Below are 14366 nucleotides of genomic sequence, written 5' to 3'. Positions count from 1 at the left end.
CCTACATGCTTTTATAGTAGGTTGAACAAAGAGAGGTAATTGTAGAAAAGTAACTAAACTATATGGAGAAGCGAAAGGAAGATAAGAATCCATATTTTTGACAAGTTCTGTTTGCACAGATTTCTTTTGGCCTCGATTCCCCATTTCCCATCTCTGGCAACGAGAATATCTTTTTTTCTCTTAAGTACAGAGAAGGCACCTTTTACAATGGGCTTTTATCTCCTGCTTTCAGAAATAAAAAGGAGTTCAGAATGCCCTTATTGCACCTGCTATTTCTCAAGTGCCCTTAACTCAATCAATATGCCAAAGTGGCATTTTTGGAGTGACATGCTCTGAATTCCTTTATCTGTCTTTGTTTGTAAGGTCTACCTATTCCTCCTGTTCATTTCGGCCCATCATTCAAGTCCTGTTTTTTTTTCTAGAATTTTTCCTGTGGATTCAACTCATGGAACTCTTGCCATATGCATTACATAACTTGTTACTTTCAAAATATGCCCTCTTGTATTGTGAATATTTGTTTCATGCACTTGTCTTATCTCCCCAACTAGACTCTCATCAGGCCCAAATTGCCTGGGCTGTGGGCAAAAGCCCTAGCACACAACACCTCAATTCAAGATGGGGACAACACACCCTGTGCAGAAATGCTGCACCCAACACTTAAGTCTAAAGTGCCCCCAGGAACACAACTGTGCCCCACCCTATTGACAAGAACCTCATAAAGCTGCCCTGCCCATGGCCTGTTGGGGAGAGCTTGTCTTCTAGAGCGAGAACTCACACCTCTCCGTTCTTTGACCAAAGAATAAAGCTTTGCTTTGCTTCTGAACGAACCAGGCAGGAGGACCCTTGCTGGAGCCCAACTTGAAAGGGTTGGTAATAATAAGACAGGCTGGGACCTGGGATGTGGTACACTTTGCTGCAGTACTTTCACATGGACAAACAGCTCCTTGAGCAACAAAATACAAAGAAACTATAAGGGACTAAAAATAACTGTGTGCATGCTCAGTTGGGGCAAATTATACAAAACAAGATACAAAAAGACCAAAAAAAGAGCTGGGAGCAAAAACAGGGTGTCAGGAGCAAAAGCAGGGTGCTGTGCATGCCTCCTGCACGCAACACCACCAAAGGGGTGGGCAAACCACCTAAGCCACCACTCCGAGCCAACCCCTGGACACCCCCCTACCCTCACCCCATATAAGGAACCAGTTGCCCCCCACCCCCTCGGGGAGCGAGCAAGGGAAACTGTTACTTGTTATCAAGGGAAACTATTACCTGTTTTTGCTCCTCCCTGCTTGCCTGAATTTCTTGTCTGGCCTCTTGTCACCTTCTATTGATTGGGCAAGGTCAAGAACCATGGTTGGTATCAATAACACCTATATGATCTCCCTCCCTCCATCACTGGAACCTCATCTCCCACTACTCTGAGGTGTCAGCCACACTGGCCAAACTTGTTTTTCCACAAACACATAACGCATCTAGGGTCTCGGCTCTGGTTTTTTTCTTCTGCCTAGAGCAGCGGTCCCCAACCTTTTTGGCACCAGGGACTGGTTTTTGTGGAAGACAATTTTTCCATGGATTGGGGGTGGGGGGATGGCTCAGGCGGTAATGGGAGCAACAGGGGAGTGGCAGATGGAGCTTTGCTCTGCTGGCTGGCTCTCCCACCCACTGCTCACCTCCCGCTGTACAGCCCAGTTCCCAACAGGCCGCGGACCAGTTGGGCCTGTTCCCAACAGGCCAACAACCTCCTTCCTGATTCCTCTCAAGCTCTATTCTTTTTCATAGCACTTAACATGTTTCAACATGCTATGGAACCTTTTGGCAGTATACTGTCTGCTTTCCCCACCCCCATGTAAACTCCAGGAGGGAGGTGATTGGTGGGTTTTTTTGTTTGATTTTGCCGCTCTATCCTTGCAAAGCACACCCGGCAATCTCCCACAGGAGGTGATTGTTTTATTCACGGACGTATCCCAAGAGCCTAAAACAACGCCAGGTAAATAAAAGGCACTCAATAAATACTTGGTGAATAAATTTAGAAATTAGATTTTCTTTCTGCAAGGACACTGCTCTTTGGTGATGAGCCTTAACCAGCTTCTAAGCTTCTTTATTACACAAAGGGCCCAAACCACAGGGAGCCTAGCAGTCCTAGGAGTGGCCCCAGAGGTAAGTTGGAAGCACTGAGGAGACAAAAGCTAAAAAACTAAAGGGTGCAGCTCTTTCTGGGGAAGGGGTGGGTGGCTGGCTGAGGAAATAAAGACCAACTTGTTTTCCCTTTGCATGTCCACAAGTGTTTCAATGGGCGGCATAAAGGACTTTGAACATTCTCCTACCCAAACAAATCCAGGGCTCCGAGCCCGAGCGCGGCGACGCGGGCCTTGCCCTTCCCCAGGCAGCTTCAGTGCCCTCACTTAGGTGGTCAGGCCGCGCCTAAACAGCGTTCTTTTCCGAGCCGGGACCTCCGTGCCTCAGGGACTAGGCGCCAAGGTGGCGCGTACTCCGCGTCCAGGTGCCCCGTGGGCGGCCGCAGGGGCCGCAGCACCGGTCGCCTGACAGGCGGCGGAACGAACACCCGGGCGAGGACCTGCGCACGTCACGGAGGCGTCGGCCCGCGCCCGCCGCACGCATGCGCACTGCGCCCAGCATGAGGGTCGCGGCTCTGATCAGGTAACCGCCCCGGTGCCGCCTTCCTCCTCCCTTCCTGCCTCCAGTCCCTTTCTGCTGAGTAGCAGGAGCTGCCGCCGCCGCCGAACTGCCGGTGTCCCCGCAGAAGCCGTGTATCGGGGGCTCGGCGGCTCCTCCCGGTAGCAGGAAGAGGCGGAGCCTTCGGGCTACTACCCGGCCTGGCTGGTCCCCGGTCCCGGGCTGGCGCTCCTCCTTTCTCTCCGTCGCCTCCTCCCTGGTCTTCTGGGCCCCAAACTTGGGTTCAGATTGGTTTCACTTTAAAACTACTGATGTCTGGGTCTCACCGCCCGAGGGCTGTTTAAATTACTCAGACCCGACTCGGGGTCGGATTCTCAAAAACTGTAATGGGCTGTGAAGTTTGAGGGGCACTGCTTGACGCCACTTACTGAGTCTCTCCCACCCTTTTCTCTCATTTTTCATCCTCTTTTGTAGTTCCCTTCAGTCTTTCTGCCGGTCCTCCGGCCCTGCCTGGTTCCCTACGTTGTTACCAGCCCCGCCCCCTCCCGCAAAGACCACCTCTCCCTCGCCTGCCGTCCCATTAGTGACTGGACTGTTTATGGCATAGATGTGTTTTACTTTGGTGCTCAAGGATAGAGATGGAATTATCCTGTTTTATCTTAGATCCAGTTGCCATTGCTTGAACACTCATGATTGCTTTTAGAAAAGTGACCTTACGGTAACATACTCCATATTCCAAAAGGAGTTTGAAATCTAATAACCCATCATGTATTTAGGTGTCTAAATTAAGTCCTATGACGACCAAAGATTCGTCAGCTTAAATGTCTCCATACTCAATCTGTAAACTGAAGCAAAAGGGAAAAAACAACAAAATGCAAAAGGGAGTTTAGACTACTTGAACATTTGTTTGATGAGTTTTGGATCTGTATAGAGTGAGATGAATAGAGGGCAACCATGCGAAGCCCATTGACGATTTCATGAAAGTTTTTGTTCAGTGACCTACGAAATTAATACTGGCTGACAACAGTATGACCTATTAAGGACTCGATATAACACTTCAATGCCATTGTTAGGATACTGGACTATAATGCCAAAATAATTTTTTTTTCCAATGAATTTCTTCTATAAACAATGTGATTAAGCTTCCAACATTATGGACTTCATTTGATCTAGATAAGTAAGAACAAAAAGCAGTCCAAGAAATGAGTAATTCATATCCACATGCAGTTTACCAAAGTTTAACCATTAAAGTGAGACACTTAACTAAAGTCTCAGAAATGTTGAAGGGAAAGAGAGAAGATTGGTATAATCCATTACACTAGATATTCTGTAATGTGCATATGTTACTTTTATAATAAAAAAGCAAATTACTTTTAAAAAAGGCAATGTTGGAAAATCGTTGCTAAAATGTAAGATCTGTATAAATGTTGGAAGACATAAGTAGGAGTACAGAACATAATATGTACATACAAATATGAATGCATACATAATACATATATACATTTGTATGCATATACACTTGAATGTATTTGGTTTTAAACTTAATACAGTGAATCTGCTTGCAATAAATATATTTAGTGTGTGCACTAAGAGATGGGATATGTGTGTGTGTTCTAGGGAATAAGTGAAACCAAGATTCTTACATTATCTTTGGACCATGAAGAGCATATTTTCCTAATACACAAAAGATTGCATCATTGAATTTTACAGTTGAATGACACCTTGAGGATTAGTTAGACCATTCTCTAATTTTATAATGAAGCATGTGAACCCAAGCACATTGAGTAACTTAGTTTGGTGTTCCAGAATTGTGAACTGAAATTCTGATCTTGTGAAGGATGTCTTCCCTAACATATGCTGATGTACTTTGTGATGTTCTAAGAAGTGAGTACGGTACTCAGCATTTTCCAAACTTAATTTGACCTTTGAAACCTTTTGTTGTTAAGAGTATTTGTCGGACACTAGTGTTCCACAGAACACAATTTGGGAAATACTATTTTAAAATCATATTTGAAGTCTTAGCATATTTTAAAATAAAAGGACAAGTTCTGATTGTGGATGTATACCCTTTAATCTTTAATATTCTAAATATTTTCAAGAATTAGATCATCTTGTCCTGGGGAAATAAAACAGGTTCAATAGGAGAAGTTGTGAAAAAGGTACTTGGGGGAAACATCAGAAGCTGAGGGGAGAGAGCATGATGTGTAACTTCACTTTGCCCCTTGCAATCTCTCTCCCCTTGAGAAGTTCTGGAATGACAGTTGTTACTGATCAGAATATGGTAGAGGCTGACAAATGCTGGGAACTAAAATAAAAGGCAAAAGGTCCAACTTCTAGGATAATCAGTCTCTTGGTTTCTTTGCTTATAAATAGGTCTAAACATTATCTGGGGGTACATTTGCAGATTTTAGCAGAGATTAGAATGAAGGGAAACAGGAATAAAACGAAGAAAGACAAAGATAAAAGAAAGGAAGAAACATGCAAGAGAGTACTAACCTGAAATAGTATAAAGGTTGCCATTCAACCTTGTTATAGATGAATGACTATTGGTCTTGAATAAGTTATTTGCTAGGTAGGTAGATTTGGTACCAGAATTTAGAATTTCCTGTCAATCTGTTTATTAGATTTATGACTCAGGCCTTGTCCTGCCATCATATGTAGTGATGGCTGAAAGATGAAGTACTGATAGTACTGCTGTTTAACTTTATCAGTGTAATTCAGCATTTTGCTTTCAACCTCTACAGAATTTGAACCCACCAAGTACATCAAACTTTGTCATTTGATAGGATCTCAGATCTTTAATTTGATCCTTTAATTGGTGATGGTGACCGTTGTTAGAGTTCTTAAAGTGGAACAGAACATGTTTTTTTCTGCTTTCTCATAGAAAATTTCATCTGAGAAGTATATATAATAGTTTAACTGAAATGTAAAATTAAATCATATTTTATTTGCAAAACACTTTATATTAAGCAAAGCCACTATCACAAACCAAAGAGTTGCCATTTTTTGTTTAGCATAGTCTTTGTTATAATGGCATATAATTTCATAAGCCCTTGTGAGTAGCAGTCTAAGATAATCAGATTCGTTTGATCAGTTGTGTATGCTATGGAAATTACATGTGTTTTTTGCAAACTAATGTAAAATAGTCCCTCAAATATTCTGAAAAGCTGAAAAAATGTGTTCTATTTCTATAATGAGTCTATGTCAGATAATGGTCAGTAACCTGATATTTGTCTCATCTATTTCTTTCTTTATTTTTTAGTGGTGGGAAGGACAGCTGTTATAATATGATGCAGTGCATTGCTGCTGGGCATCAGATTGTTGCTTTAGCAAATCTAAGACCACCTGAAAACCAAGGTAAGTGTATAACTATCAGAAAATTCTCTAAATGACTGAAACTCCAACCTCATAATCGCATTCTATTGTATGCAGTATGCAAACAATAAAAGGAACTCATATATCTTTAGCACTGGTTATCTGCTATGTTCTATGCTAAGTGTTTTCAATTACATATCCTTTACTCCTCACAAGAACTCCTAGAAAGTTTTATTAGACAAAGATACTGAAGCTTAGAGTTTTATAAATTTGTCCAAGGTGAAATAGCTAGGATAAACTTGCAGAGCTGAGACTTGAATCCTCTTACTTCAGAGTGCACTGCTGTTCCACTACAACACTTTTCCAAGTGTTGTTGGCAATGCACAGTTAAATAAGATACAGCTTCTTGGAGCTTGGGAAGTAAGACATAGATTAATAAATGATAATATATGAATTTTGTAATTAAAAGCATCTAGTTTAGCCACCTTAGATGTAAGCTAAATGTGTGAGACTTGAGAGAGCCGTAGAGCAATGTATTTCTACTTTTTATTTGTCTGTAGTAATAAGGACATCTACAAATAATCCATAGACCTTATTTTAGCTACTTTTTTTGGTTTTTCTCCAATGAAATTTCCCCATTTAGAACTGTTTTTTTCTCTGTGTCCATGTCAGTGTCCAGATTTCCTCTTTTAATAAGAACACCAATCATACTGGGTAAAGGCCTTACCCTAATGACCTCATCTTAACTAATTACATCTGCAATGACCCTATTCCCAAGTAAGGTCACATTTTGAGGTATTAGGTGTTAGGACTTTAATACAAGAATTTGGGAGCGACACAGTTCAAACAGCAACAATATCTTTTTTTAATTGAGATATAATTGATGTATAACACTGTATTCGTTTTAGGTGTATAACATAATGATTTGGTGTGTGTGTGTGTGTGTGTATATATATATATATATATATATATAGTGAAATGATTACCACAATAAGTTTACTTAACATCCATCACCACACGTAATTCTAATTTTTTTTTTCCCAATCAGACTTTTAAAAAGAGAAAAATGTTCAGTGATTTGCTTTTTATACTCTTTTATTATACTCATACAACCATAGATATTAACTGCTAAAATGTAATAGGGTGAGATTAACACTTGTCTAACTCTATTACTACTTTTATAGTAAGATCTTTTTATCATCCCCTTTACTCAACTTCTTTCAAGATTCCATGCTTTTGCTCTACTATTATTTTAGGATGAATTATTAGTGAAAACCCTAATTATAGTTCCTGGCATGAAATAGGCACCCACTAAATTTAGTTGAATCTGGATTTAGCACTAAATATTTCCTTCCTTCCTCCCTTCCTTCCTGCCTTCCTCCCTCCCTCCCTCCCTCCCTTCCTTCCTTCCTTCTTCCTTCCTTCCTTCCTTCCTTCCTCAGTGCTGCCAGTATATTGAATTTTTGTTCTTATATCATTTTACAGTTGTTTTCTATTTATTTTGTCTTTTTTTTTTCTTTATGCCCAAATAGGTTGTTTGTAAGCTTCTTGAGAGGAGAGGTCATATCTTTTGTGTTCCTTTAATTGTTCCTCAGCACTTGGGACAGCTCTGTGCCTCTGATAAGCATTCACTCAAGGTTTATTGATGGACAAATGAATAATGAACTAACTAGAATTAGCTCTGCAAGAGCGAGCAGTTATTTCAGTCAGATATTTGCATTTTCTTTCCTTCTCTGATTGAGACCCAAGTAATGCTGGAAGTAAAGTGGGGAAGATAGAGATTAGAAATATTTTATAGGAAGAAATAGAACAGGTCCCGTGGAGGTCCTGTAGCGGGTCAGGGATAAACATACACTTTAGGATTTTGTACTGGGCTTCTGATGATTAATGATAATAGCTTTTTCAAAGTGATATGTTTAGAAAATAACCTCCTATTTCTGACTTTAAATAATAAAGAGAAAATTCTTTGACTAAGGGTGAGTGGGAACTACACTATAACTTCTATATTATAAAAGAAGAAGCAGAATTTCCTTGCAGGTTGTGTTCTGTTACCAAAGGAAAGAATTTTCTTATCCCTTGTGGCCAGTCAGGCAAGTGAGTTTTTTAAGCTTTCTATCTTTAGAGGTGTTGGTATTTAAAAAGCAGATTGTATTATATAATATATAATACGTACATGATATAATTTCATTCCCTGGAGTTTCTATCTTCAGCTTTTCTATATGAATTATTACAGTTACCTTGTACTGAATCATTAACGTACAGAGCTTCCTTGACTTACAGTATGGTTATGTTGAAATACATAAGTTGAAAATATCCTGTCAAAAATTCATTTAATACACCTAACCTACTGATCATCATAGCTTAGTCTAGCCTACCTTAACTGTGCTTAGAACTACCACTGGGCAAAATCATCTAACACAAAGCGTATTTTATAATAAAGTGTTGAATATTTTATGTAGTTTATTGAATTCTGTAGTGTGTGGAAGTGAAAAACAGAATGGTTGTATGGGTACAGAATGTTTCTAAGTGTATTGGTTGTTAACCCTTGTGATCGTGTGACTGACTGGGGGCTGTGGCTCTGCTGGGCATCACACAGGGTATCGACCACATATCACTAGCCTGGGAAAAGATGAGAATTCAAAAGTCGAAGTACAGTTTTTACTGAATGCGTATAGCTTTTGTACCATCGTAAAGTTGAAAAATCCTGCATTTAACCATTTAACCAAAAATCCTAACCTTAACCAAGTTAAGGACTGTCTTTATAACCTTCCATGTGCTCAGGGTTCACTAGCAGAGTGGTAAGATGACACGCAAAGTATATCTTTAAATTACGCCTCATGTGGAATGGAGCTATTTATTTAGAATATTGTTAGTGAGAAAAAATTTAGTAGTAAATGGAATTGGAATATTACAAAGTAAAAGCTGGAAAAAATCAGCTGCAACTCTCATTGTAATGGAAGAGAATAGATGGCTGTGGGTTGCTGGATGGAGAGGGTTTAGCTAATCGTGATTTAAAGTCAGCAGGAAGTTGGTGATTATTGAATGAATCATTGACTTTTTCCCCCAACCATGTAAAAGGAATCTTAATGAGGAATAACTGGTAGAGATGACTCCAGTACAAAGTTGGTTAAAGTAAATTCACAGCCCTGAGTTTTCAGTGGGTAGTCTGGAAAAGACTTTATCCCCATCAATGGGGATAAATGTGAACTTGTCATAAAATTCACAAAGCCATCTCTTTAAATTTGTAGTAGGAACTTTTGTGGCGTATTAATTGAGGTGCTTCAGGCAACAGTGGAGCCTTTTGGTTTTATTTGCTCTCATACCATTGTTGCTATGTAGCTTCCATTAATAAAAGTTACATTGTGGTTGGGACTAAATGGAGCCTTAAAGGAAAATTGTCTTCTAGGTTTTTGAAGTCAGTAAAGTGTTTTTAATTATTAGGCCAACATCAGGAAGTTTCTTGCTAAGTAGCTCAAAGTTATTTAAATATATTAATTTGACTGTATTAATTGCCTTTAAAACTAATACATTTAAAGATCTACTTTAAACTTGAGATGAAGGTAATCTGAAAGGTTTTTAGGTAACTTTGGCTATATCTCTCCTTCCTACTGGGACCAGGACTAGACAGATTTATAATAATAATGTGAGTACATGAAAGCCAGTCTGTTCTGTGGGTTCAGAAATCTAGTGAGCCAAAATCTGATAGCATATGATGGCAGTTTTGATTATTGAAGGACCCTTACAATATCATTTTTCATGCCTTTTGATAGAATTCTTTCACATTCAGTGGAAATCCTAGACCTGCTTGGCATATATGCATGTAGAAACATATATGTCAAACATTGTTTTGTAACTTTTTGAGAACGTAATAATGTATTGTGAACATTTTCCCTGTCATTAAGTAGTATGCTACCATAGCATTTTCTAGATATTGTCTTTGGAACACAAATACCCTATGAAAATATAAGTGTTCTGTGGATAGATAACTTTGAGAGATAATTCATACACTCTCCCCTTGTTAGAGCACCTTAAAGCAGATTAGCCTAGGAAGAACTGCAGTTAAAACACCTGTTTAATATGGTTTATCCTCATTTTTTATAAATTGATTTGACCACAGAGTCCTTTTTTTTCATCCAATACCTATTAATATCTCATGGAATTTCTATTCTGCAGAACATACTTTAGAAAATAGTCCTCTTCATAATTATATTAATGGCTGCATAGTATTTTATTATGTGAATATACTATCATTTTAATCAGTTATAAACAATGCTGTGATGAACATCTTTGCAAATAATCTTTGTGTATATTCATGATTCTTTTTTCTAAAAAAAAGAGTGTTAAGAAATCAGAAAGCATATTCCAATATATTTCTAAGCTTATTTATATCACCAAAAAGTGTGATGTGACTCATCTGTTTTGAATATTTTACTCATATTGATATTTTTGGAATCTTGTGACAACCAGTGATTGTGTTACTTATTAGCTTAAGTTATGTTTCTATACACATTTGTAACTGCTCTAACAATACTGAATTTATATATGTGTATATGTTTTATTGAATTAAGAATATAGAATATATCAAGAGCATCTAAATCTTTTTCTTACAAATATTTGTCAATTATTAACTAAGTATGTTTTTTTTTTACATCTTTATTGGAGTATAATTGCTTTACAATGGTGTGTTAGTTTCTGCTTTATAACAAAGTGAATCAGTTATACATATACTTATGTTCCCATATCTCTTCCCTCTTGCATCTCCCTCCCTCCGACCCTCCTTATCCTACCCCTCTAGGTGGTCACAAAGCACCAAGCTGATCTCCCTGTGCTATGCGGCTGCTTCCCACTAGCTATCTACCTTACGTTTGGTAGTGGATATATGTCCATGCCTCTCTCTCGCTTTGTCACAGCTCACCCTTCCCCCTCCCCATATCCTCAAGTCCATTCTCTAGTAGGTCTGTGTTTTTATTCCTGTCTTACCCCTAGGTTCTTCATGACATTTTTTTCCTTAGATTCTATATATATGTGTTAGCATACGGTACTTGTCTTTCTCTTTCTGACTTACTTCGCTCTGTATGACAGACTCTAAGTCCATCCACCTCACTACAAATAACTCGATTTTGTTTCTTTTTAAGGCTCAGTAATATTCCGTTGTATATATGTGCCATATCTTCTTTATCCATTCATCCGATGATGGACACGTAGGTTGTTTCCATCTCTTGGCTGTTTGTAAATAGAGCTGCAGTGAACATTTTGGTACATGACTCTTTTTGAATTATGGTTTTCTCAGGGTATATACCCAGTAGTGGGATTGCTGGGTCATATGGTAGTTCTATTTGTAGTTTTTTAGGAAACCTCCATACTGTTCTCCACAGTGGCTGTACCAATTCACATTCCCACCAGCAGTGCAAGAGTGTTCCCTTTTCTCCACATCCTCTCCAGCATTTATTGTTTCTAGATTTTTTGATGATGGCCATTCTGACTGGTGTGAGATGATATCTCATTGTAGTTTTAATTTGCATTTCTCTAATGATTAATGATGTTGAGCATTCTTTCATGTGTTTGTTGGCAGTCTGTGTATCTTCTTTGGAGAAATGTCTGTTTCGGTCTTCTGCCCATTTTTGGATTGGGTTATTTGTTCTTTTGTTATTGAGCTGCATGAGCTGCTTGTAAATCTTGGAGATTAATCCTTTGTCAGTTGCTTCATTTGCAAATATTTTCTCCCATTCTGAGGGTTGTCTTTTGGTCTTGTTTATAGTTTCTTTGCTGTGCAAAAGCTTTTAAGTTTCATTAGGTCCCATTTGTTTATTTTTATTTCCATTTCTCTAGTAGGTGAGTCAAAAAGGATCTTGCTGTGATTTATGTCATAGAGTGTTCTGCCTATGTTTTCCTCTAAGAGTTTGATAGTTTCTGGCCATACATTTAGTTCTTTAATCCATTTTGAGCTTATTTTTGTGTATGGTGTTAGGGAGTGTTCTAATCTCATTCTTTTACATGTACCTGTCCAGTTTTCCCAGCACCACTTATTGAAGAGGCTGTCCTTTCTCCACTGTACATTCCTGCCTCCTTTATCTAAGATAACGTGACCATATGTGCGTGGGTTTATCTCTGGGCTTTCTATCCTGTTCCATTGATCTATCTTTCTGTTTTTGTGCCAGTACCATACAGTCTTGATTACTGTAGCTTTGTAATATAGTCTGAAGTCAGGAAGCCTGATTCCTCTAGCTCCGTTTTCGTTCTCAAGATTGCTTTGGCTATTCGGGGTCTTTTGTGTTTCCATACAAATTGTGAAATTTTTTGTTCCAGTTCTGTGAAAAATGCCAGTGGTAGTTTGATAGGGATTGCATTGAATCTGTAGATTGCTTTGGGTAGTAGAGTCATTTTCACAATGTTGATTCTTCCAATCCAAGGACATGGTATATCTCTCCATCTATTTGTATCATCTTTAATTTCTTTCATCAGTGTCTTATAATTTTCTGCATACAGGTCTTTTGCCTCCTTAGGTAGGTTTATTCCTAGATATTTTATTCTTTTTGTTGCAATGGTAAATGGGAGTGTTTTCTTGATTTCACTTTCAGATTTTTCATCATTAGTGTATAGGAATGCCAGAGATTTCTGTGCATTAATTTTGTATCCTGCTACTTTACCAAATTCACTGATTAGCTCTAGTAGTTTTCTGGTAGCATCTTTAGGATTCTCTATGTATAGTATCATGTCACCTGCAAACAGTGACAGCTTTACTTCTTTTCCAATTTGGATTCCTTTTATTTCCTTTTCTCCTCTGATTGCTGTGGCTGAAACTTCCAAAACTATGTTGAATAAGAGTGGTGAGAGTGGGCAACCTTGTCTTGTTCCTGATCTTAGTTGAAATGCTTTCAATTTTTCACCATTGAGGATAATGTTGGCTGTGGGTTTGTCATATATGGCCTTTATTATGTTGAGGAAAGTTCCCTCTATGCCTACTTTCTGCAGGGTTTTTATCATAAATGGGTGTTGAATTTTGTCGAAAGTTTTCTCTTCATCTATTGAGATGACCGTATGGTTTTTCTCCTTCAATTTGTTAATATGGTGTATCACGTTGATTGATTTGTGTATATTGAAGAATCCTTGCATTCCTGGAATAAACCCCACTTGATCATGGTGTATGATCCGTTTAGTTTGCTGTTGGATTCTGTTTGCTAGTATTTTGTTGAGGATTTTTGCATCTATGTTCATCAGTGATATTGGCCTGTAGTTTTCTTTCTTTGTGATATCCATGTCTGGTTTTGGTATCAGGGTGATGGTGGCCTCATAGAATGAGTTTGGGAGTGTTCCTCCCTCTGCTGTATTTTCTAAGAGTTTGAGAAGGATGTTAGCTCTTCTCTAAATGTTTGATAGAATTCGCCTGTGAAGCCATCTGGCCTTGGGCTTTTGTTTTTTGTAAGATTTTTAATCACAGTTTCAATTTCAGTGCTGGGGTTGGTCTGTTCATTTTTTCTATTTTTTCCTGATTCACTCTTGGCAGGTTGTGCATTTCTAAGAATTTGTCCATTTCTTTCAGGTTGTCTATTATATTGGCATAGACTTGCTTGTAGTAATCTCTCATGATAATTCGTATTTGTGCAGTGTCAGTTGTTACTTCTCCTTTTTCATTTCTAATTCTATTGATTTGAGTCTTCTCCCTTTTTTTTTTTTTTTTTTTTTTTGCGGTACGCCGGCCTCTCACTGTTGTGGCCTCTCCCATTGCGGAGCACAGGCTCCGGACGCGCAGGCTCAGCGGCATGACTCACGGGCCCAGCCGCTCCGTGCCATGTGGGATCTTCCTGGCCCAGGGCACAAACCCGCGTCCCCTGCATCAGCAGGTGGACTCTCAACCACTGCGCCACCAGGGAAGCCCCTCCCTTTATTTCTTGATGAGTCTGGCTAATGGTTTATCAATTTTGGTTATCTTCTCAAAGAACCAGCTTTTAGTTTTATTGATCTTTGCTATTGTTTCCTTCATTTCTTTTTCATTTATTTGTGATCTGATCTTTATGATTTCTTTCCTTCTGCTAACTTTGGGGTTTTTTTGTTCTACTTTCTCTAATTGCTTTAGGTGCAACGTTAGGTTGTTTATTCGAGGTGTTTCCTGTTTCTTAAGGTAGGACTGTATTGCTATGAACTTCCCTCTTAGAACTGCTTTTGCTGCATCCCATAGGTTTTGGGTCATCATGTCTCTATTGTCATTTTTTTCTAGGTATTTTTTGATTTCCTCTTTGATTTCTTCAGTGATCACTTCGTTATTAAGTAGTTTATTGTTTAGCCTCCATGTGTTTGTATTTTTTACAGATCTTTTCCTGTAATATCTAGTCTCATAGTGTTGTGGTTGGAAAAGATACTTGATACAATTTCAATTTTCTTAAATTTACCAAGGCTTGATGTGTGACCCAAGATATGAT

At 38.7% G+C, this 14366-nt stretch overlaps 1 protein-coding gene across 3 annotated transcripts in view; it reads left to right on the top strand.

Moving 5' to 3' along the window:
• The first annotated feature begins 2552 nt into the window (after positions 1–2552).
• The window catches only part of DPH6 (diphthamine biosynthesis 6), a 179114-nt gene continuing 167300 nt past the window's right edge, over positions 2553–14366 (top strand). The window contains exons 1-2 of one of the 3 annotated variants that reach the window (XM_073800713.1): positions 2553–2658; positions 5897–5991. In XM_073800713.1, the coding sequence (XP_073656814.1) occupies positions 2618–2658; positions 5897–5991 (136 nt within the window). In that variant the 5' untranslated portion in view covers positions 2553–2617. The remainder of the gene's footprint in view (positions 2659–5896; positions 5992–14366) is intronic. The other 2 variants (XM_073800714.1, XM_019935259.3) reach the window with 2 other exon arrangements.

The sequence above is a fragment of the Tursiops truncatus genome, chromosome 2 (genome assembly GCF_011762595.2).
Source record: "Tursiops truncatus isolate mTurTru1 chromosome 2, mTurTru1.mat.Y, whole genome shotgun sequence".
Lineage (NCBI taxonomy): Eukaryota > Metazoa > Chordata > Mammalia > Artiodactyla > Delphinidae > Tursiops > Tursiops truncatus.
The sequence above is the reverse complement of the archived record's forward strand: the minus strand, read 5'-3'. Positions and strand labels throughout refer to the sequence as shown.